At 36.8% G+C, this 25,238-nt stretch overlaps 1 protein-coding gene across 1 annotated transcript; it reads right to left on the bottom strand.

Moving 5' to 3' along the window:
- Window positions 1-1,751: 1,751 nt before the first annotated feature.
- PTGES3 (prostaglandin E synthase 3) lies at window positions 1,752-23,821 on the bottom strand. Its single transcript, XM_069079851.1, has 8 exons — window positions 23,502-23,821; window positions 7,020-7,133; window positions 6,810-6,879; window positions 6,151-6,249; window positions 5,857-5,946; window positions 4,590-4,652; window positions 3,506-3,530; window positions 1,752-2,978 (listed from the first exon to the last, which is right to left on the bottom strand). Coding segments are annotated over exons 1-8 (483 nt in total). The 5' UTR covers window positions 23,504-23,821; the 3' UTR covers window positions 1,752-2,958.
- Between the last annotated feature and the right edge of the window lie 1,417 nt (window positions 23,822-25,238).

Genomic DNA, 25,238 nt, shown 5'->3' on the forward strand with positions numbered 1-25,238 from the left:
GAAAGGCTTCTGATACAGCCTCTTTTACTGGGCAACTCTTTAGGGTTGGGAAAAACATTTGATTTTAAGGCAAGCTTCATAGGATCATATAAATTGACCCAGAAGAAACTGTTTAGTGGAATCCCCTCATTTTACAAAACTGAGGTTCAGAGGTTTTATGACTTGCCAAGGGTCACACAGGCAGTGACAGGTAGGATTTGTACTTGGGTCCTAATCCAAAGTATTTTTTTCATTGTACCTGCTGCCTCTAAGGTAAACAAAGGAAAATGAAGGGATTCTTGCTATGATCATGAAAAGTCACCCATGAAATCCTATTAAAAAATCCTACTAGAGTTGTGTAACTGCCTCATTCCCCATCATGCATAAGCTAAGCTTAAAGTTAGAACAGCATTCTTAAGAAGACTTATCTAAAAAGCCTCAAAGGAAGAAGATTCTTTTAGGGAGATGCTGTATCTTGTTTTGCCTAATGACAAAAGTAGGCACAGCTTTCTATTAATTAAATTTAAAATTTCAAGGTAGATTTGGTGAGGGTAATTGCCAAAGGTAACAAAAAAAAATATCTTTGGGGTCCAAGAAAAACCCATTTGGAATAACCTAAAACCACCTCCAACTCAAGAACTGGCTTGGGAATTTACCTTTCAGTCAACAGGCACTTATTAAATCAACAAATGTTTATTAAGCATTTACTATGTGCCAGGCACTTTCAGCTTCCTTTAAATACCATTAAATGAATACTCTAAAAATTTCTCAAAGGGGGTTCATGATACAGGTATCAGACACCACATAACAGTTATCATACTAGACTGAGCAACAAAGAATTGCTGAATTTTTCAATGAATGCTCTAAAACCCTGGGGAGTAAATGATGAAATGAACTCATTCTATAGCTTTGTAAAGTTTGCAAAGAATTTTCCTTACAACAAGCATACGAGGTAGCCATCTAGACTATTATTTGCTCCATTTTTCACATAAGGAAAATAGCCTCAGAGAGGGTAAGTCACTCAGCCAAGGTATACTGCTATCAAGTGTCCAAGGCAGGATTGAAACCTTGGGGTCTGCTGACTTCAAGCCCTTTCCATTATACCTTGCTTTTATGAAGAAAACTGGGGGATGGTGAATACACAGAGATCATCTGACAAGCTGTTACCTCCAAACAGGAATCAAAAATACTTAGAAAATTCCAATCCTTTGTCCATCTCCAACTCCCCAAACTAGATGTTCAAAAATTAGTATGAGTCCAAGAAACACTTTTAAGACAAAAATCTCACTCCAAAAAAAAAAGAAAAAAAAAAAAGGAAAAGGGGGGGGGGGCGCTAAACTGCAAAACATCTTTCAAAAATGTAGAAGTTCATTCAATGTCCAGGAAGGCTAAATAACTAAATTAGAGACCAGTCAGTCTATTTAACTATAGTTCCAGGCTCTGAGAGAGCACATTTATAATCAATAGTGACAAAAAACAAGACAAAACAAAACAAAAACACAAAAAAACAACAAAACCAAAAAACAAAGACAAAAGAAAAACACTATCAAAATGGGTTTATGCAATACTGAGCTAATGAAGATAATAGAAGGAAGGTCACGCATTTCCTCTTAAGTTTTCCTTTCCTAGTTCTAGTGTTTTGCAGAGAGCTCTTTTGAAAACACTGAATACACACCAAAGTGAAGGGTGAAATAGGATGCATTTCAATGGCATGACAGAGGTGCAGAGAAGCTGAGGGGTACAAAAACTGCTCAAATGCAGAAGCCCAAAGATTTAGAGGAGGACAACACATTCAGTTTTATTTCAGTCAGATCACAACACTTTCGTTTTCAGCTGCTGTAAAGTGCATCTACAAGTTCTAGTACAGATCCACTTCTTAAAAGGTTTCCCGGGAACATTATAACAAGCCTCCCTCATTTAAGAGGAAGTAGTTCTACTATATTCTTCCTCAAGTAAAAATAAAAATTCCATTCCAGTAAATAGTAAGAATACATGAAATTACAGTAAACCAGACACTTAAAAGGACAGCCAAGAAGTCTTCAACTGTTTATTAGAAAGAATGCAGACATAAAAAAAAATCCCCACTGTTCTGAACACAAATTGAATTTTTCAGCCTTGTTATAAGCCGAGTCCCCCAAAAAAAAGCAAAAAAAAAAAATCCAATAGTGTATTAAACATTTTGTCACTCGTTTTCCATACTGACAGTGCAAATACAAATTTGGTCTAAATGTACAGATTGACAAGCAACAATGTATAGCTGTTCTTCCTCCTCCATACTAAGAGATGTAAAAGCTTAAGGGTCAAACAATACCAAATGTACAGGCTTCATAACCATTTAAATTAGGGCTTCACTAGTTTTAGCTAAGATACATTTGGAACACTAACTAGTGATCATTTAAATACAACAATGTGAAGTGAATAATTTTTTTTTAAATAAAACATTAGTGGAACAATCTTGAAGACACTCTGGAGGTACAGCAATGTTGTCAGCTTAAGTTGTGAGCCAATTAAACTTGCTTCAGCAGTTTGATTCTGTGTACTAAAATCTGAACATTTCAATATTCTCTTTAGTCTACCCTGGTGAATCAGGGGAAAGTGATTTTAAACAACATAAAATAAGCTGTGTTTTCTTACCATGTCAGTATCTGCATTACAAAGCAGTAAAGAGACTCAGTGAACCTTTTTTTAAAACTGCAATGACTGTGGTCCATTGCTTATACCTCAATTGCTTCTTGGAAGTCTGAAAAAATGTTCATGCATAAGGTTATTGCCTCAGCTGACTTAAAACTGACCCATATAATAGTACACATCAACCCTTAGTGAAGCCTTTTTAAAACAAAACAGATTGAAAATGGATTAAAGGAGGCAAATACAGTATCTGCCTTTAGAGCTACCAATGCAGGAATTATCTCAATTATGAAAATTTTGCAATGAAGTTAATCTTTCTTTCCCAAAACCCTGAAGACAACACTTTCTTCTTTACTCCAGATCTGGCATCTCTGAAAGAAAAGTTAGTGGAAACCATAATGTAAACTTTCTTAACATGCATTTCACTTAAACACAGAAGAGATCCACTCTGGCTCACCTTTTAACCAGCTTGTCTGTGTTGCCCCCAATCACTCCAAGAATCATTCAAACTTATGCTTTAGTTACTTAAATTTGGCATTACACAAGGATTCAAATCATTCTCTCTTCTGAGAATTTAGATTTTCTCCTACACTATTAATAGTTTATTTAATCTGATCTAAAACACTAAACAACTTAATATAGCTTAATGCCTCAAGACATTATCAACATTCAGGAAAGCATGGTAGACACAAGAAAGAACTGGTCAAAACTTCTCCAGCTCAGTTTAACAAAATTAAATGGGCTATTTACTGAATTACCCCTCAGGGGTGATAAGGAATCTGGGCAACTGAAAGAAGTAAATAGCAGAAAGTCTGCTCAAGTGGAAAGAGTCTGAATCTAAAGATCAGTGCCTAAAACACTTATATAAATAACTTATTTCAAATTTTAAAAAGCTTACTTTCATCATCACTGTCTGGTGAATCCTAAAAAAATGAAAGAAAACAAGGTTATAAAATGTATCTGAACATCCTTTTGCTTAATAAAAATTTCCATAAAGTAGAACCAGTGTACTTTTTCCTTAGTTCATGGATATCACAAGAATTAACACTTAGCAAGTTAGACACAAATGCTTTAAGTCTTGTGGTAAAGCTGATCAGATATTTTACATTAATTATTACTGGATCATATGACCTTCTTGCCTACATCCTAGCATAAGCATATGCACTTTCCTATGACTTATGCCTCCTGGGCTTAGCTTTGCTAACTGGTGGTACTACCCAACTTTGAATGTCTTGCCCTTCAAGAAAAGGAAATCTGTTATTGAAAAAAGGGTACTTGAGTAAGAAGTCCAAAAGTCCTAGACTTTATTTTGCCATAAAAAAATTACTCGACTACTGTGGGCAAGGTCACCCTAAGTTTCTTCATTTTTTAAAATTAAGGAATTATATATAGTTCTAATATTCTATGAAAAGGGATTTTTTTTCATCCCATAAATCAGGCCTGCAAAGTATCTAGCCTCTACATTTTTCTTGGGCTGTGCAAAATCCTTTAACAGGCCTTCCATGTTGTGCAGGGCTACCATAAAAGATAATGGTTGATTGACCTTTTTTTTCTAGTTCCACTTCAACAATCCTTCAGTATGTATGAGTTAGCACAATTGCTAAACTGAATTAAAATTAGAAATTATTAAAAAAAAAAAAAACAACAACCACCTGCCAAAGCAACAGCGCACTGCTGGAGTTATTTGCTAATGGACTTGTGATTCTCTTTACAAGGGTGTCATAAAGATCTAGTCTGATCTTGTATTTATTTATATGGTAACTTAGTTTATAAAATGCTTTTCTCTCAATGTAGATGGTTAAAACTTCTCCATGTTATAGATTAGGAAAATGAATCTGAGGGAGAATTAAATGATTTGCTTATGGTCACAAAGTTAGTGAGTGGTAGAGCCAGAATTAATACTCTGACTCCAAGTTCATCACTGTTAACACATGCTGCAAAAATTACCAGGCCAAATTAAAGGCCAATTAAAAACTACTTACATCATCTGCTCCATCTACTTCTGGTAAATCTACATCCTCATCACCTCCCATGTTGTTCATCATCTGTTTGAAGAATATTAACATTTAAGTCTTATTAACTAATAAAAAAAGAAAATCCATTAGTAAAATTCACTATCAATTTTCATAAACTATATCTGTCACATTTTGTCCTTAGTAAAATACCGACAAGTTATCAAACACTGTGTATTTCTATAAATGCTTTGCAAACACAGTGCAATACTAAATATAGCTTCGTCACAATTTTTTCCCTTAAATTTTACAGAATTTAGGACTGAAAGCCATCTTTGAGGTCTAACCTAATCTCTTAAGCACAACAGAGAACCACTCTACAACATCTTTAATAAATAGTCATCCAAGGAACCTTTGCTAGAATTTCTGGTGACAGATAATTTACTACTTCAAGGAGTTCATTCTTTTGTACATCTGATTGACTTCTGGAACAATATAAAAAAAATTATTTCCTTGTCTACATAGCACCTCTTCCTAACATCTGAAGCTAACTGCCCTGTAGCCTCACAATTTTCTGACAGTAAAATACAGTTTCTTCTACTGTTCCACAGTCTTTGAAGAAAGAATGAATTCATAATCTCAAATTTCACTATTTTTATTTATGCTTGATTTCCTTCCTTTATTCCTAACCTAAAACTACATTTAAAAAAGAACCCTAAATCTGATTAGTTTTGCTGAAGTTTAACTTGGGAGTGGGGGCTTATTGAGAAATGTAGGTGATTTTAAAATTTTATTGATATCTATTATTTTTATAAGAAAAGCATAACAAACTTTACTGAGAGAAATTTGCTTGACACAAAGACCATCAATAAAAAAAAATATGTATTGGTTAACATCAATCTAGCTCATATTGTAGATAACCATAAAGAGAAAAACAATCAAAACGCAGTCATCAACTTTCCCTTCAGAATTCTCTTTCTTTTGAGATGAACTGTAAAACAGTCCTGATCCCCAAACTCTAAATTACTAAGCTCCAATAATATGAGAATAACCTTCAGGACATATAACTTCCTCAAACTCAGGGAATGCTTAATAATTGGCATACTCTACAAGATTAAACGATAATTCCTAAGTTTCCACTTTTTACTGTGGGGATTCCAAGTCTGTTTAGTATGTGCTGATTCTGAAAATGTGCAGTTTGAACTATAGATGAATCCAAGGATTTCTATTACATTAGTTGAAGCAAACTAGACACGCACAAAATTTAAGATTAAAAGCTTAAACAAGTAAATTCTACCTCAGAGAAGCGATCAAAATTGGACATGTCTTCATCAGAATCATCTTCCCAATCTTTCCAATTGTTGAAGTCCACACTAAGCCAATTGAGCTGTGGAATAAACACACAATTACCCTTTGATTAAGTTCATTTGTACCATCATTAGAATTCCTAAAGCATGCACATTTTTGGATTTGATAATGAATTTACAGCCATTGCTACACACTCATAAAAAAAATTATACGAGCAGATTTTTAATACTGCTAGCATGTTATGCAGATTTTAATATATATGCCTTAGCAATCAGGACCCTACCTTTGCCCTTTCTTTTGTTAACCTTGGCCATGACTGTCCAGATTCCCCTTTCCGTAAACAACATAAGATCGATCTGTCTGTTCTTTTATGCTTGGAGTCCTAAAAGATAAAGAACCATCTCTATTTTATATCTGTAGGCATGAGTCTAAAAGGAAAAAAGTATTACATAATGCTATTTCAAATGGTCTGACACTCCCCATGTATAAGCTTTGTTGCTTTTCTTTTCCTAGGTTCCCTCCAGAGAGAAAGATGGACATAATGCAGTTATAAACGTTTTACTCAAGTCAAATCACAGAAAGTGCTTTTGAGTTACTAGTTGCATTCAGTTCCATTTTTCCTTCCATAGACAAGGCCGAGTGAGGATACCTGCAAAATGTACCTGTCTCTCCTTTCAGGGGAAGATCTCAAATAAAAAATGAACTATAATGTTCCTGCGGGAGACTGAACTTTGAGTCCTGCGTCAAGGAAAGTTCAGGTGGAGGACACAGTTACAGAAGGAGCGCTTCTACAGTTGCAGAGTCCAGAAGAAAGAAAAACCCAACGTATGGGAAAAAAAGAGTGGAGAGTAACAGGGAATACTAGGCAAAACTACCACCCATTTAATGGCATACATTTTGTTTTGAAAAGGGAGTAAAGGATATGTTTACTAGAATACTTACATTTGGATCAATATACTGAAAAAGGTCAATTTCATTTAAATGTTTAAAATTATCACTTCCTCCAAGACAACTGTAGAGAAAGAATTAAAGACTGTTTATATAGGTGAAATTTTTAAAAAAAGATCTAAGATACAAAAATATAAATGTTAAGACAAAAATAATTTAGCAAATGGAATAATTTTTGTTACATCATATGGCATAGCAATTTACCTGAAAGTAAGTTTGGACTTTTCGAAATTTACATTAACATCTTTACTGTCTTCAACACAAAATTCAATAAAGACATAGTCCCTTCGATCGTACCACTTTGCGGAAGCAGGCTGCCTAGAAAGAGAGAATTTAGAGTAATTAAACTACAATAAACTTTATCTTTGCAACAAAAGCTACATAGTCACCTAAGATTTAAGAAAAATTACCTCCCACTGCATTAAATCTGTTGAATTTTAGATCATTCTTATAACTGACTGTCAATATAGGGATGTAACAAACTTTTACACACAGCTCAACATAAAATTTATAGACTAAATTTATAAAACCAAGGAACTGATTCAATATGAAAATATTTTTATTCTATTTTTAGGTCCACATTCTTTTTATATTATCTTCCCTATTTATCCTCCACCAAAAATGCAAAAAAACCCAAACCTATTAAAAACAGGTAAATAACAAATTCCTGCACTAGCTATGTCAAAAGAAAAAAAAAAAAAGACAATGTGCTCGACGTCAACATTCATAAGGTTCATAGCATGAGTCCTCTCAAATTGTAGTTGGTCAGTGTTGACCTTAGTTTTTAAGTTTTTCAAAGTTTTACAATATTCTTGCTATTGTATAAAACTTTTCTCCTGACTTCACTTTTCATCGCTTCATACAATCTTTCAGGTTTCTCTCTTTCATCATTCTTTATATATTTATCTGTCATAATTTATCTATTAGTCAATTGATGGGCAGTTCCCTGTTTTTGACTCTGTCACTACATAAAGAGCTTCCATAAATATATTAGTACTCCAGGCCCTTTTCCTCTTTGATTTCTTTGGAGAAAAATCCTAGTCGCACTATTACTGTTAAGGAGTATACACAGTTCAATAATTTTTGGGACACGAAAACATTATGAAAGACTGTGGCTAGTATTAGAAGCTAACAGACTATAAAAATACTGAAAGATTCGGTATCTGCCTACAGTGGCAGGAAAATGATTATAATTGAAGATGAATAATCTTGCTCTTTTTCCACTTACCCCACTCCAGCCTTCAGGGCTCTAAATAGATGCTATTTTTATGCAAAGCTATACATAAAGTAATTCTGCATTTTTACTAAAGTGACAAAGCAACTTTAGATCTACCAAAGGTACTAAAACACTGCATATATTTCAATTTTCCATGCTTAGAAATATTATGAAATATTTTAGGAAGTCATCCGGCCTAGAACAAAAGGCCTATATTCCAAACAAATAAGATCAGATATGAAGAGTCAGAATCATTTCATCAAGACAACCTATGGAGGGGTGGCCAGGTGGCTCAGTGAGTAAGAGCACCGGCTCCAGTGTTGGGATGACCTGGATCAAATCCGGGCTCAGATACTCAGCACCACACCCAGAAATAACTGGCCGTGTAACCCTGATCAAGTTACTTAACCCCAATTGCTTTAAAAAAAAAAAAAGACAACCTATGGATAACTAGACATTATCCCTGTCCTTACTCAAGGGCAGAGGAATTAACACCTAACATGACCTGAGAATTATTTGTAAATGGGAAAGTTTACGTCATTACAAACACTGTTCAATTTCCTAAAGGCAACCTAGCTTACTCTATTTAATTCTGGGCTCAGCTCATTGTTCAGTACATCTATCATAGTGGATGATGGAGTTTATGGATATGTTCAGTTGTATATCAGAAACTGGATGTTTTTCATATATTTGATTTTCCTGGTTGTATATTTAGCCTGAAAGTTGAGTATGGATTTCATTTAGGAGGTGAAACACCATCTACAAAAAGAAAAATCTATAAGGTAAAGAGATCCCCCTTCCCATATGGGCTCTGTCCTGGACACTGGACATGACTGGGAGCAACTTTCTCTTTTTAATGTTATCTCTATCTACACCTTTCAAGCAATCATATGATTTTCACATGCACACATAAGAATTACTGGAGGATTCTTTTAAAAATGTGTCATTTTGTTCAACCGAATCAAATGCGATCTTACATTCTCTTTATCCTTCTGATGTCTATTCGTGAAAGTCTATTTTCCTTAAAAGATTTACCAAGGATGCCCTTTGTGTATGTAAATGATTCTGAAAAAATGGAAAGTAGTTATATGGGTCAGACACTTTTTTGACTCATGAGGTTATGCATACTTTCCACCTTTCCCCCTTTTGTCAAGTACTTTGAGAACCAATTTCTCACAATTGTCATCTCAAATCTAGTTAAGCTGCTCATTATATCTGTTTTCTTTAGTACCATTTCTTCATCTAATACATAATGGGACTATGAGAATTCTAATGTGATTCTCTACTTATCACTGAAGACAATACTATAAATCTTCACAGATCTTGTCCCAATTTTCATCCTTTAGTGTTCCAGTTTCATGATGCTCCTAGTTCAGTCAGTTCTCACCAAGTTTGCTTCTCTTTCCACCGTTTCTTATTGATTTGTACCCTGCCCTCCTCCCTCCAAAAGAAAAAAAAAACTTTTAGTCCATTCATGGTAACTAGTAACTATCATCTAAAACAGTTAGACTATAGTTATAGTCTGTGTTCATTTCTGCTCTTTTAGCCTTTTCCTAGTTTTTTTTGGGCATCAAAAGCTAGTTTGGATAGGTTAGAGTTGCATTACATTGTATAGCATATTTTCTCATTTTAATGTTTTAAATTTTGATCTCAAGTTAGCAATTTGACTGTCCAAACACAGTGAAGTTTGATATAGATTATCAAGAATCATCAATGTATTTTTTGTTACACATCCTTCACCTTATCTAGTACCACACTTAAAAAAAATATTCATAATAATACAAGTGTGAAGTTTCTGTACTAGTCTACCTATCTTTAGCAGCACCTCTCATTTCTTATTTCCGAAACACATTGTCAAACTTTTTCCATTTTCTTCTTGGCTCATCTTTGCAATGAAATAATCAAAGTATTAAGATGGTGATTTAATTTGAAGTTTATTATTATTATTATTAATTTAAATAAAAATTATTAAATTTAATTTGAATATAAAATTATTGAGTTATTCATACAACTCCTTATTTTTTGATGTTATATTTGCAAACATCTAACAGAAGTCCTGCAAAGAGATATGTCCCACAAATTGGTTTCTTGTCTTAATGCATGATCAACTATTCAACTTTATTGCTACTCAATTATCTTTACTTATACCAAAAATGTCAAAATTAATATGGTTCAATTCCTCCAAAATGTGTACTTGATCACTGGATACGGACCTTACATTTAACATAGCTATAGTCAACTTAATGTCTTTCCAGGTAGTCTAAATCTAAATACATCCTGCCCCTTTATGCCACAACTATAGAAGCACAACTGGGTCACCCACACAGGTGTATATAGGATATAGTAGTTTATAGCAATTACTGGTGTTTCTTATGACCTCATTTGATAAGCACTCTGAACTAGGAAATGTATCACATACTATCTTTAAAACACCAGTGTCTTGTATGTTGCTCTGCAAAAAACGGATGCTTAGTAAATGTTTAGTTGAATTCAACAGGCCTCAAGGTTATATCCAATAACAATCAACTTTAAGTAGAATATCAATTTTTTTTCTTCATCATTTCTTCCCCTCAGCTTAGGTAAAGTTGTTTTGGACTACTATCAGAGAAAAGGAAGAATGAAGGGGTTAAATGATGAATCGATAGTGACACTGAAGTGATCATAAGGAAGAGCCTGATATTGGTGGCTATTTTGGAAAGGAAAAAGAAAACCTAGTAGAAATAAAACAAATTAACGAGTCCAGATCTGGATTTTAGTTGAGGTGTTGCCATGGACAAATATAATCCTGAGCAAAATGGAAACAGCAATAGATTTAAGACTCAGACAACTTGGGATTGAATATGAACTGAACTCTCTTTGAGGGGTTCATTTTTTTCCTTTTAAAAATCAAACACTTGATCATATGCTGTTTATATATAGATAGGAAGGGGTGGCTAGGTGGCACAGTGAATAGAGAGCAGGCCCTGAAGTCAGGAGGACCTGAGTTCAAATCAGACCTCAGACACTTGACACACTAGCATGTGACTTTGGGCAAGTCACTTAAGCCCAATTGCCCTCCAAAGTAACAACAAAAAAAACCCCTCAAAAATATATACAGATAGGAAACAATCTCTTGGCATTTACTATAAGGGGATTTAAACCTCTAGATCTAAAGGCTCAACTTCCTAAATACTTGGAAAATATGTAATCATGGAAAACCCCATGATATTTGATGGAAAAGCTGTCTGTCCTAATAAGATAGCTAACACATGTAACTTTTGTTTTCATGTAATGTAAAATTCCTCTCTAAAGTTTTGATTAGAAATTTCCCTCCCCCAATTGGTCCTATTAAAAAAAAACATGGAATCAATAGGAACCCCCCTATTCCAAGAGATAGTAATGTTATCAGGCACTTCTCATTTCATGGAGCATGGAAGTTCTAGAACTAGCAAAGCAAATTTAAAATGGAACATATTTCCCTATAGGGAAAAAATTCAAAGAGCCATAATTATACTGTGGGAAAATAATTTAAATAGGAGCCAGGCAAGTAACATAGAAAGGCTTTGTAAACACTTCATTTCCCCAACTCTTTGATTTCACTATCACCACCTTATTTCTTTCTATTCCTAATTTTACCCTCATAATTAGGATTTACTCAAATTCAGTTTTTTTTAGAAACCTGGAAAACATTTAGACAAAAGAAAAATGCATGATACAAATGACTGAGGTGACTTATCAATACTAACAAATCACGACCTTATTTCAGACTAAAAATTCTTTAAGCTTGAGTTGAGGTTTTCAGTATAGCAGTCTTTTATTAACTTTTCCATTCAAAATTCTAGAAAAAAATGTTGATTAGTAATTAGAGGTGTGTTAGAATCAGCTCAAACTGCCGGACCACCAAATTTTTAACGTGAGCATTTAGACCTTGGAAATCAATGAAGATTGTTTTTAAAAACTATTATATCCTGAATTTCAGAGACCATCTATTAGCAAACTCCTAGTTATTAGTTTGTCTAAGACACAAATGCTACTTTATACTTGATAATCTTATCATTTTAAATGATAGTTCTAACTACCCTTTCTAATATATTTCCCTATGTCAAGAATTTTAAGGATGATGTACATTAATAGATTAGAATGTAAGAAGCAGGCTAGTGACAACTGACAAAATGTTTACTTCAGTAGACTTGAAACTGGAGAGGTAGTGTAGGGGAAAATATGGTAGGCAATCAATTTTTCTGGCATTTACCGTATGGAAGGTACAGAACTATGCAATCTGAATTTAAAGATGACACCTCTAAGCTGCTTAAGCTGCTTGGCCCACTATGTGGGTAGTGGATATAGAGTACTGAGTCAGGAGTAAGGAAGGTATCTCTTCCTGATACAAATCTGGCCTCAGATACTATGTCATCCTGGGTGAGTCACTGATCCAATTTGCCTCAGTTTTCTCATTTATAAAATGAGCTGGAGAAAGTAGTTTAGGGCCAACAAAAGATGGACATTTAAGTAGTATTTTAAAATGTTTCATCTAGGTAGGATGCATGAGCATATTATCCCTATTTTCATTGAAGTCAAATACATTTTAAGGTCAAAGACTTGTCCAAGGGCACATTACCTCTCATCTGTTTTTGACCCTTAATGTTATCCTTTAAGTGGGGTGTGTGTGCGCATGCAAACGTACACTTTTACAATGGAAGTTTCTACCCAACAGGAATTTTTACTAATAAAGGCCAAACTATTAAGATTAGGTTGCTTTTAGGAAATAAGGATAAAATTATTATTATACTTATTTATAAGATGGGTTTCTGAAATATCACTTTCCCATTACAGAGGACCATAGTAGCTATTTCATGGTCTTTTGTAGGCATTAATCACACTATTTGGCCCAACATTTCCTATTCTTTTTTCCTTTTTACACAAAGTGCTAAATCATGTAACTTTTTAAAAGGAAAATACTTTTTGCATTAGTTAGCAACTTTTGACCATACCTTTGGCTATTTACACTTTTAAAAATGGACATAAATCCAGAGTAAATTAATGTTACTCTTATCCTCTTTTTTACTTTTGGGGAAGTAAACCTTTTTTTTTACTTCTGTAGAAGATGATATATGAGAATTTTGAGCATTTAAAGAGGTGATGTTTACCCTTATAAAGTCTATTAAAAGATGCTGCAATAATGAGCTAAGAAAAGGTCTTAAATTTATACCTGAAATACATCATAAACATTACTCTTTAAAGCATCTCAAAAGATCAGTATGTAAACATTTTGTAATACAAAAACAAAGTTAACTCAATGAGAAGCTGAGACATAATTTGAACAAGCCACACCAATTTACTATGTATTTCTTCATAAAACCAACTGTTTAAAACGACAATTTCTAGCAGCAGTAGTTACAGAACTGGTTGAAAAAAATCAATTTCTCAAAGAAATTATATACTAATAAAGACTTTCTTCATGGTAAAGTCAATTTTAACTCACTAAGGTTTCATTTTTTATCAATTATTCTAGAAAAATTAGGGAATAAACCTATTTTTTTTCTTTACCATATAGGAAGAAAAACACATTTTGGAAAGCTTTTTAAAAACAAAGTTTCCAACTATATAACTGTCTAAAGAGCAGAAACAGCACAATCCTCAAATACCACAATAACTGATTTCATGGCTTTGATGGGTTATGGAAGGATTACTGTCTTCACGAGGGGAAAAACTCTTTAATACTTCAAGGATTTTTGCAATAGTATTTATACTGCTACCACCTTCCAGAACTTTATTCAAGTTACTCTGAGTTAAAAACAAAACAAAACAACCCATTACCCCATGGCTAATTCTGTAACAATGAGTTTGGGAGTTTTTTAAAGTTTGGCTAAAGTGGTTCTCAGACCTTTGCTTGTTAGTCAAGGCAGCTAAGAATATTTAATGTAGGGGTGGCTAGGTGGCACAGTGGATAAAGCACCTGCCCTGAAGTCAAGAGGACCTGAGTTCAAATTCAGACCTCTGACCAGGCACTTGACACTAGCTGTGTGACCCTGGGCAAGTCACTTGACCCTAACTGCCTCACCAAAAACAAAACAAAACAAAAACCTTTAATGCGTTAATCCACCTTCCTGTTTTCATTAACTCCTTTTTATAACTCAGATCTTGCTCAAGGTCAACATTCTGAAGATCATTCTAAATTATTATTGAATATTATTATTATTGAATTATTATTATTATAATAAATTATTATTATTGAAGTCCAGGAGTCAGAAAGATAAAGGATCCAGAGCAGGGAGAACCTTATTTTCTAACTGGAAGCAGAGAAACCCAGTAATCACTCAACAAGGGCATAAGAGTAACACTAACTTGGTCTAGATTTATGTCCATTTTTAGAAGCGTAAACAGCTAAAGTTAGGGTCAAAAGTCCATATTTGATACAAAAAGTACTTTTATTTACAAAAGTCCATGATTAAAACTTCATTTAAAAAGAAAAAAAAAAAACCAACACTGAGATTTGGGCTCAAAGAGTATGATCAATGTCTGAATCAATGAATCAAAGGGTCATGAGAAATAACTCCTCTGGATGCAATAAATATCTGGATTTTGGATGCAATGGATAAATGAACACTACCATGGTCCCCCTTTAAGGGGTAAGTGATTAATATTTTAAAATCCCATCCTTTCAATACAGGGGAGTAAAAACTCTTTTCACTTTTTGTCAACTTTAACTTGATTGTCATATAGATTCCTAATAATGTTGAAACAAAAATCTTTGTATAAACAGTATTTACAATCTTCACAACCTTTATTTCTAGTAATACTGCATGCTAGAAATGTTTAAATACTGAATTATGTACCTTGTATATAGTAGGCATTCAACTGTGGAAAGAATTTGAGATAATTACAATACTAAAGAATGGGCACTTACCCAAATATATTTTACAGAATGCAATTTCAGTAGGTGATCTGAAAAGCATGGATAATATGACACTCACACAGAATGAATATGGATAAGCTTCAGAAGGGAAATAATTGACTAAGATCAAAGATTCACTGTGACACAAGCATAATAGTGCTTGACCTTCTGTAAATCTTGAGTTAAAATTTACTTTAGGGCTTGTATAGCCAAAATATATCAAATAACATTTTCCATTTATGTTGAATCAATTAGTAAATGTGAACATTTTTCTTTGGAAATATGGAGGTTAGGACTCAAATCTAGATTCATTTGGTTGGAAAAGATTAAAACTTATAAAGAAAAATACCAGTTAATTTTTCTCCAAGGTGACTAATAACATAGCAATCATTCCTAAACCTAGTTTTGAGACACTCCAAAAATTTAAATAACATTAAAAATTACAGGATAGTACTTAGATTTTGAACCCATTAGAGTATAAATACACAAGAGCTGAGAATCAGTAATATGCAGTTAACTAAGGACTTTTGAATTGTTCCTGTTTATCATTACCTCCTCCTTTATGACAATAATCTTTTTTTTTTAAAGGAATTTGTAATTTTATCAGTGTAGCGACCTCCAAAGTGAGGAACTACTATACTAATACTGATCAGTACCTGTTTAGCAACTTAAGTCTTAGAAGAAGTTGCCTGAAGAGGTTATGTGACTTGCCTAAAGTCACCCAGGCAGTCTAAGTCGGGGGCTTTTGGACACAGGTATTTTGACTAGTTCTTTATCTACTACCCTGCATACCCCTCTCACATTACTTTTAACAACTCACTACTTCATTTGATCCTCCAAAACTCTGCAACACAAGCAGGGCAGATATTTTTAACCTATGTAGACCTCAAATTTTTAGGGCAAGTCACTTATCCCTCTTTTTACAGACTAAGCCATACACTTGGTTCTAAAAATGAAAACATCTGGATTCTAGTTAAGACATAGGATCACTCTTAAGTCTTAAGCTTCCCTAAAGTCTTTCTCTTATCTCCACCCCACAGTCACTAAAAGGAACCACCAAATAACTTCAGTTTGTGGTAAATAATACTACTACAGGAATGGTGTGAAGAATAAAGAATAATTCAGAGAGGAAAACGAACCATCTAGCTGAGCTTACGCACAGTTCTCCCTCAACCTGTCAACAACATTCAAAGAAAAACCAAAATAAAACTTTATTAATCTATAAGGACTAGAACACATCGCACACACAAAAAAGATTTCTTGGTGAGGGAATTCCAAGAGATACCTTTAGCATTTGTACAGATACACTATTTTCTGAGCATCAGAAGCATTATAGCTAATTCCCTGAAACTATAGTCCCTCTTTGAGTATCACCACTAAGATATTTAAAAACTAATCAAGACAAAATGTACATTTTCCCTTCCAACCAATTCAAAACATACTAACCACCTGCTTTGTTCAAGATGCTCATGATACAAAAGAAAACATGCGTTGCCCTCGTAAGGAGAGCAGAAGAGAAAACAGGCACACAAATTAGTAATAATTAGTAGAATAGTGAGTGGGACGTATGAGACATTAAGGTGTTCCAGAGAAATTTAAAGAAAGCACCGAGGTAAAAGCCATGGCTTCATGTAAGCTGTCAGGCCTTGGAGAGGATTTCACATGAAATCAAGTCAGAGACTCAGATTTAGAGCCGGAAGGAAGCTTAGGGGCCATTAATGTCAACTCCCTCATTTTATATATGAGGAAAACGAGGTCCAGAGAAGTGATTGCCCAAGGTCATAAACAGCAAGTGGAAGATAATTATTTTACCAAGAATACAGAATTGGGGGAATTCAGAGTAATCTAGGAATAGACAATCAGTATTTACTAAGTACCTATGTAACACGGGAATACAAATACACAGAAGGGAGTGGGAAGAAAAGAGGCAGGGAAGAGACAGGAAAGGGAGAGAATGAATGCAAAGCAGACAGTTGTCGATTTAAATGGACCATTCTGTAGCCCTCTACATTACATAATGCGAATTTGCCCTTTCCCATCCACTTCACTTAGCCTATAAAACAAAGACATACACAAAATACCTTTACACAAATCACAAAATGTGCTAAACTGCGGATACATTACTGTACTATGATAATAAACAATTCTGAAATGCAAGGTAAAGTAAACATTTATATGCAGTAGGTTGAAGTTATCTGGTTCTATCTTTTCAGTACAAGATAAAATTCACTCAAAAGATGAAATGCTTCTGCCAACTCTTTGTGAACTTTTTAAATTTGACCTTGGGGTTTTGAAGCTTCCTTTTCTTCTTCTGCAATCTTTGTAGCTAGCAGCTCAGACCCTGATTCAGAAGCATCATTTGGATTTCTTTCAGAATTTTTTACAGGGCAGCTAGGTGGCGCAGTAATAGATCTCCAGCCCTGGAGTCAGAAACACAGAATTCAAATCTGGCCTCAGACACTCAACATAAAAACTAGCCACGTGACCTTGGGCAAGTCACTTAACCCCAACTGCCCTAACTTCCCCCCTCCACCAAAAAAAAAAAAAGTCCAGGTCTAGATGTAACACCACCCTACCACCCAAGTGGGTGGGGCAGTTCCCTGAAGAAAGATCCCATGATATCACTTAACACCAATTGCCCTCTAAAAAGCCAAAAAAAAAAAAATATATATAAAGTCTAATTTGTGCATTGTGAATTTATGTAAAACAAGAGCTATCTGAGAGGGAGGATACCAACAGTTGAGAGGATCAGGAAATGGCTTTCAAGTAGAATGTTCTGGCTTCAGTTTCATCTTGAAGAGAGGGATTATATGAGGCAGAGGTGGAGTTTAAGAGTTATGCTAGAACCTAGAGTAAATGAAAGGGTACAGTGTGAAATAAGGCTGTAAAAGTTGAAGATAGGCTATGAAGGGCCTTAAATAAGTTTTCATTTAATTTTACAGGCAATAGGTATTTACTGAAGATTTTGAGCAGGGAAACCACATGGTCAAACTTGTATGTAAGATTTCTTTTTGGTAGCTCTGTGCAAGCTACATTAAAAAAGAGAGGGAAAGCAGAAACCAGTTAGGAAGCCAAGACAAAAAATATTCTAGGTCAGAAGGCCTGAACAAGATGGGTGGCAGCAGTATGAAGAGAGACTGGAGTAGAGAATTATATCCTAATGCCTGGTCTGCCATTTATTAGTTATGTGAAGTTAAGCAAATCACCTTACCTCTAGCTGTTAGTTTGACAATTCTAAAATGAAATTCAAATGTTAATGGATTATATTCTTTTCAGTGAGCAGTCTTTAATATTTGTATTAATTAACCTAGTTTCCAAAAAGTTTGTTAGTAATAGTTATCTTTTTCCTCCCTAGGTGATATATATTGACCACACCTGTAATTTTATCAGTGCAGGGAGGTCCTTATTTGGAATTTCCACTACCAATTTGATCACAACCTTCCCTAAAACTTAGTCTTAAGAGAATTCTAATAATCTCCTCTAAGATCACCTTCTATTTACAATGAATTTATATTTTATATGCATTTTCTCTTCTATGAGAATATGAGCTCCCCGAGGGCAAGAGCTATAATTTTGCCTCTACATTCTGGGAAAGTGCCTGGAACATAGTTAAATACTAATTATGTTTGTCAAAAGATTGAGGTGATTTGTACAAGGTCATAAAGTCAGTATGTTAGAGAGCAGGCTTTTAAATTAGGTCTTCCTGATTTCAAGGTCAGCATTCTATCAACTACTCTACACTATCTCTCTTAGATAGGCATATGCATACAGATTTAGTGATTTAGTGACAAGATTTCAAAAAAGCTCCCTTAAACTACTATATGCAGACAGAACATCTAGAAATTTTATATATTTGTACAGGACCATTTTTTCCAAGATGTTTTTAGAAAGCACTGGATAAAGACTTCAGTAAGCTTCAGTTATTAATCCACATGGAGAATTTAGATAAACCAAATATTGTTACTATCATTGCCTCTACCTTTGTCACACAAGACTTAATTATCTTTCTTCAAATACCTATCAACTTTCTTTCTACTCCTGCACAAAGCTGTAATGCTATTTCTAGATTAAGGAAAATGGATGATTCCCCAAACCTACCCCTCCCCTTAAGGAGTAGAATGTGTGTATTGCAAATTTACCTAAATTGAGAAATGGGGGTATTCTAATCACCATCTTACAGACAAGGCAGACCAAGAATGCATTGGTGAATTGTGTGCAAAGGCCAGAAACTATAGAATAAGAAACAAAAATAGGATGTGAACCAAGAAAACAATGGTCAGTTAACTCTTTGGAAATCAAGGGACTAGCAGAGTTCTATTATGATATTGGTCAAGTCATTCTCAGGCACTAAGTTGCTAGTGCCTTCCCCAAAAATTATTTTGTATATATTTTGTGTTTTTATTTATGCATACATGGGTTCTCTCAACGGAATATAAATCCCTTGAGGGGTAGAACTACTTTTTTGGTCTGTGTTCCCAGAACACAGCAAAACATGGTGCCTGCCATGTAAGAGGTGCTTAATAAATGCTTATGGAATGAATGAAAAATGAGAGATTGTGGACTAGTTACTTAGCTGTTCTCTAAGGTCAAATTTCCAGCTGAAATATAGTGATTCCACTGTTACCTTGTTTCAACCACAGCCTTCCAGATTATCGCTGGATATCAGTACAGTTTGATGGACTCAAGAGATGTTTGACTCTAAGATCCCTTTCAATTCTAGGATTATACAATATGTCATGCATCAAGAAATAATTCACTTACAGTTCAAATACTATACTATACAGTATGACTACTATCAAAATCTTCAAAGTCTAACATATTTTCTAAACTCTCTATATGAATAATTGATTCCTAGGACCTTAGAAAAAGGCACTGATTTATCTTTCAAAGTTAGACTATTAGTTTTTCAAGCACTAACTGTTGAAGCAGTAAGTACACGTTTCCAAAATACATTTTTCTTGAGCCAACATTACAGCATTTCCCTTGCACACCAACTGTAGGATCAGAAATGATGGAAACTCTTAGTAGAAAAGTTTTAAAAATTGAAGTCATATGATTACAGATTTAGAGCTGTAAGGTATCTAAAAAAGATCATCTTTTTTCTCATTCAATATACAAGGAGACTAAAGTTGAGAGAGCAAATGCTTTGTCCAAGACGCTTATTAGTAGAATCTAAATCCAGGGCTCTTTTCATAACACCAATATACATATACACAGAGTTGAAAAGACTTCCAAATGATAATCACTAACTCTTAGGGAAACTATATTTAGATGGGATTTGATCAAATTGAGATCATAATTTGGGAAATTTGAATGAAGAAAATATCACCAATGAGAAAATTAATTACAGGCATGTGGTTATTCACATTCATTCACTACTTCCAGAGCATTCTGATTAAAGTACAACTTAGTTTACAGTATGCAAATCAGTTGCTATGTTACAGTGGCTAGGAAATCAACCCTGAATGAAAGGAAAACACTAACAACTTCCCTAATTATATCAAGTATTCCTTTTGAATAGAAAACTTTGCCCAGCCAATTACAGCCACTAGATCTATTTTTTTTTTTTTGGACACAAGGGGATGCATGAAGAGTTGTTACTGGACTTCAAGTTTTCTAAACTTAGTAATTTTTTGCTAAGGTCAATAGGATTTTGCTTAATGTTTGATAATTTGATTCTAATAATTCATAAATTAATGAAATTATTTAAATCTGCTTTTTATGCATAAGTGAAAAGCCACTCCCAGAACCCTACCTCAAGAAAATGATAACAGTATTAAAGGGAACTATTGGTTCTAATTTTAAAAATTCAAACTCACCAAAGACTAGCAAATTTCTAAAAGAGTAAAGAAATAAGCTATAGAATTATAAATTTAGAGCTGGAGGGTAACTTAAAGGCCATCTAGTACAACCCTTTCATTTTTTCAAGGGGGGAAATTGAGATCCAGAGATACTAAACGACTTGCCTAAGGTCACACAAGTATGACTGAGATGGATGAATATGGATAAGGATACGTATCTTCTGATTCCAAATTCAGTGCTCTTCCCCCTGGAATGCTCAAACTGTAAAGAAGCTAATAGATATCTAGTCTGGCTCCAATTTACAGATAAAAAAAAAAAGAGGAAAAAAGGATAAATGATGTGCTTAAGAGCACACAGAGAGGAAGTGGAAGAACTGGGCCTTGAACCAAAGCCTTCCGAATTCAGTGTTCTTTTCACCACACCAATCTTTCTTCCTGCTGGGCTGGGAATCTGGTTAGTCCCCATCAAGAACTCAATGATCTTGATTGGGCAAGCACAAAATTTCTCTAGGTCCTCATTTCCACTGGTGAAAGAAGATGTTAATAACTGCCTTCCCCAGTGTTGTGAGCTCTGAGCACCTTACTTTGATTAAAATGGTAAAGACTGGGGCCAGCTAGGTGGCCCAGTGAATAGAACAGCCCTGTTAGTCAGGAGGACCTGAGTTCAAATCCAGCCTCAGACACTTGATATACTTACTAGGTGTGTGACCTTGGGCAAGTCACTTAACCCCAATTGGCTTGCCTTCACCCCCTCAAAAAAAAAATGTTAAAATATTTGGCTGTGCAATCACTACCATTTATTTTGAGAAGGAAAATCCCCCACAAATTGCCCTTTTCCTCCTTTTTGTTTTTCTTGTTAAGGCAGATGAAGCCTTATCAATGAGATTCCTTCTATGATTAAATGAACCATAAAAGGTCTCTTCCAATTCAACTGAATTATAATACTCATTTTATAAATTCACATTCCTAAAGTCACAAAAACAAACTTTTTTCTTCAAAAACTAGAAAACTCAAAGCCATTAGTCTTGTAAAACACACTCATTTTAAGGTATGCCTTTTGGAATATAGATTACTATCTTGCTTTTTTACCCAAGTTTCATCTATTTACCCATTCTTTCTCCTCTCTCCATTGTGCAGGTCACTAAAAACTAGTTTCAAAAACTTTTTAAACATGCAGTTAGGTTAAAGGATAATTAACTGAGTATTTGTTTCTTGACTATCTGATTACTAAAAACCTTATTTGCAAATTTCCTCAACTCACATTAAACCATTGGCTCTCAAAATGGAGACAAGTCTGTGCCAGATGAACTAGAGATTTTGAGAGCAGCAATGACAATTAGTAAGTTATTTACTAAAAATAACAGTTCTTAACTGTAGCAATAATCAAAACTCCTACCATTCTATGAAGAAAAGCTACAACTGAAGATGGGCTTTTAAAATGTGAGTTACTAAAAGGTGAAAAGTTTCATATATGCAGTTGAATTTTCTAGCCACATTCATTCCACATTCTGAAACTACCCTTTTTTGTGCTAATTCAAGCTTCCCTCACAAAGTTTTCAATCAAGTGGATGCTATATCTTATTCATGTGTTAAGTCTCCTGGACCATTTTTCGGATACACCTTATCAGTATGCCATTTTAATAAGTGCTGGATGCCTTTGAGGCATTAGTTTTTAAATTTAAGCCTGAAATCTAAAAAATTACTAAATTTTGGTCAGAAGTTAGTACTAAACTTAATTATATCACAAAGTGAACAGTCCTCCCACCCGGAGAAGCTGAAAAAAAATGTTAGACGATGCAGTGCCACCCTCATATAAGACTCCAAAGGTTAAACATTTTCTCTTTGTTTTACTGGAACTTCTACTTTCAGCATGAGCATGGGTGACCCACCACCTACACACCTTTGAGAGATTGCCCCCTAAAAAAACTTTCTAATATCTACTAACCTCAGATTTAACCTGAGATTTAAGTAACTGCAAACTAAGGAAGGAATACCTACCTCGCCTACAATTTAAAGGGAGGACATCATCTCCTCAAACTCCACAATAAACCTTTGGGTCAACACGTGCAAAATACCTGTGCGGTAGTAACCCTCTCCCCTGCCTGGAAACTGCCTCGTTGGGGCTGCCCCCTCCCCATCCCTGGCGGTATCAGTCGCACCGAAGCCTGGGGCACCGCAAATAATAACTACGTCCCCCTGAGGCCAGCACGGTGTCAGGGTGACACGGGCAGCCGCACTATGTCAAGATGACCCGGGCCCACGGTGGGAAGGCCTGCACGTGGCCAGTACTGCCTCCTCTGCTCGGCAGGCCACATGGTGCCCCCGACTCGTAGTCCCCGCTGCTCCCAGGGTGCCACCTCCCCCAAGTGCACATGGCGCTGTGCCACGGCGGGTCATCCCGAGAAAGCCGGTGGAGGAACCGCCGACCCCAGCGGGGCGCCTCCTCCGAGGAGCCGCGGGGAAGGGAGGAAAACCCAAGGAACTTCCTGGAGTTGGGCTCGGTCATTCCCTGCAGCCCGAGGGGCGCCCCGGGGCTTGCGGGATGGGGGAAGGGAGCGGCTAATTTCGGGAAGGGGGTCCGCCGGCTGCCCACGAGGACCCAGAGAAGGGGGATGGCACTGGGGGTTCCTTCCAGCCAGTGGGGCTGGCGTACCACCCTCCCCTTGGGGGTCGCGGGCCCCGCAGGCCCGGAGGGCTGTGGGGAGGGCTGGTTTCCCGCCCCGTCCACGAGCCGCGGCCTCCGTCTCCCGTCCTCCTTTCAGGCTGGCCTCCCCTCAGCGGGCTATCACACTCACATTGTGTATGGGGTAGGGGGGGCGGGCGAACGGGTGGGGTGGGTCTCTCAGGCGGCAACGACGGCTCCGACTCCCCTCAGGCGGGCGGCTCCGGCTTCGGTGCCTCCTCCTCCTCCGGTCGCGGCCTCTCCTCTCCCTCGCTCTCTCCCCTCAGGTGGCGGTGGCGGAGGCGACGGCGGCGGGCTTGGCCTGGATCCCACAATGCACCGCGCGACGAGAGAAGCTCTTCTGTTCGGGGAGAGGAGGAGGAAAGAGTAAGAAGAGGGCGCGAGGAGAGGGAATGAACGTGTGCGTACGAGGGGCGGTAAGGCCAGGCGAGGCAAGGTGGTGGTGGTGGTGGTGGTGGTGGTGGTGGTGGTGGTGGTGGTGGCGGTAGCGGCGGCGGCGGCGGCAGCGGCAGCAGCAGCGACAGAGGCGGCAGCGGCGGCGGCGGCGGCGGCGGCGACGGCGGTGGCTAGTGACGCAGCAAAATGCCCGGGCCCCTTCGCGCGTGCGCGCTCCTGGGCTTTCGGGCGCGAGCCCGGCTTTCTAGAGATCTCTATGAGAAGGGCGGAGTCTCCCCGTCCCTCTCGTTGACCCCGCCCCCTCCCCTTTCCTCCCTCTCGCTCTCCCTTCCCGCCTCTCCTCCCGCCCCCACTGCAGCCTCTCGTTGGAAAACCGTTGGCCACCGAACCGCCTGGTCTCGCGCTTTTGCGTGAGCTCCCGGGGAAACCTCCTAGAAACGGGAGGGTGAGGTTGGCTGGGAAAGTCTAGCTGGGAGGTGGCTGGTCCTTTGCAGGACTTCTGGCCTCTCATCCCATATTCTCAAACACCCCCGCCTCCCCCCTCCCCCCCGCCTCTCCCCAGCCCGAGGCAGTGAAAAAACTAGGCCGGAGGAGAGATGTTTGAGTTGTGCCCCTCCCCCCAGGCCTGGGCCTCGCTATCCGTCCTAAGACGGGAGAGCAGGCACCGGCCCAGGGCGGGGGGAGGGGGCGAAACCACTTGGGGCTGCTTCTTTCAGTGGCCTGGCCTGGCCTCGCTGAACCCCTGCGGAAGAATGTAAGCCCCTTCAGGGCAGGTACTACTATTCCTTTGTATCTCTGAGCACTCTTACAAACTCTTATACTTACAAATGTTTACTAAATTGAATTGAGAGGCAAATGGACTACAGCATCCCACCATTCCCTTCACTCCATTCATTCACCCCTTTGGTGAATATTTTTATTAAGAATATGCTAAAAGCCAGGTCAAGGCTTTGTGCATAGTAGTTGAAATTTCATCCCCTATGAAGAGGCAGTTCTCAAATGAAGACACTAGTAATCATTTGGGGAAAAAAAGTTTCAAATCACTAATAAAGGCAAATTAAAGCCATTTTAAGAGATTTCACCTCACACCTGTCAGATGGCAAAGAAGATGGAAGAGGAAAATAGTCGGAAGGGTTATGGGAGAAGAGGTACCTTCCTGCACTTTTAGTAGAGTTTTGAATTTTCTCAATGTTTCTGGAAAACAATTTAGAATTATTATTCCCAAATTACCAAACTGCATATGCCTTTGACCCAGAAATACCAGTAGATTACTTTTTTTTAAAAGCAATTGGGGTTAAGTAACTTGCTCAAGGTTACACGGCCAGGTGTTTCTGGGTGGGCCCTAAGTGTCTGAGCCCCAATACCATTAGATTATTAATGGAAAGTCAAGGAAGTCAAATACAAAAGGAAAGAACTCATGTGCTCAAGAATATCTAGCAGCACTTTTGTGCTG

Source organism: Petaurus breviceps, unplaced genomic scaffold (genome assembly GCF_028583685.1).
Source record: "Petaurus breviceps papuanus isolate PSGF00001 unplaced genomic scaffold, PetGlider_PUasm1.0 154, whole genome shotgun sequence".
Classification (NCBI taxonomy): Eukaryota; Metazoa; Chordata; class Mammalia; order Diprotodontia; family Petauridae; genus Petaurus; species Petaurus breviceps.

What these genes read in the sequence shown, in the direction of transcription:
- PTGES3 (XM_069079851.1), bottom strand. An exon ending in TAACAAAAGAAAGGGCAAAG is followed by an intron (nt 5,947 to 6,150) that starts GTAGGGTCCTGA and finishes TTTATTCCACAG; the next exon opens with CTCAATTGGCTTAGTGTGGA. An exon ending in AAGTAGATGGAGCAGATGAT is followed by an intron (nt 3,531 to 4,589) that starts GTAAGTAGTTTT and finishes TCATTTTTTTAG; the next exon opens with GATTCACCAGACAGTGATGA.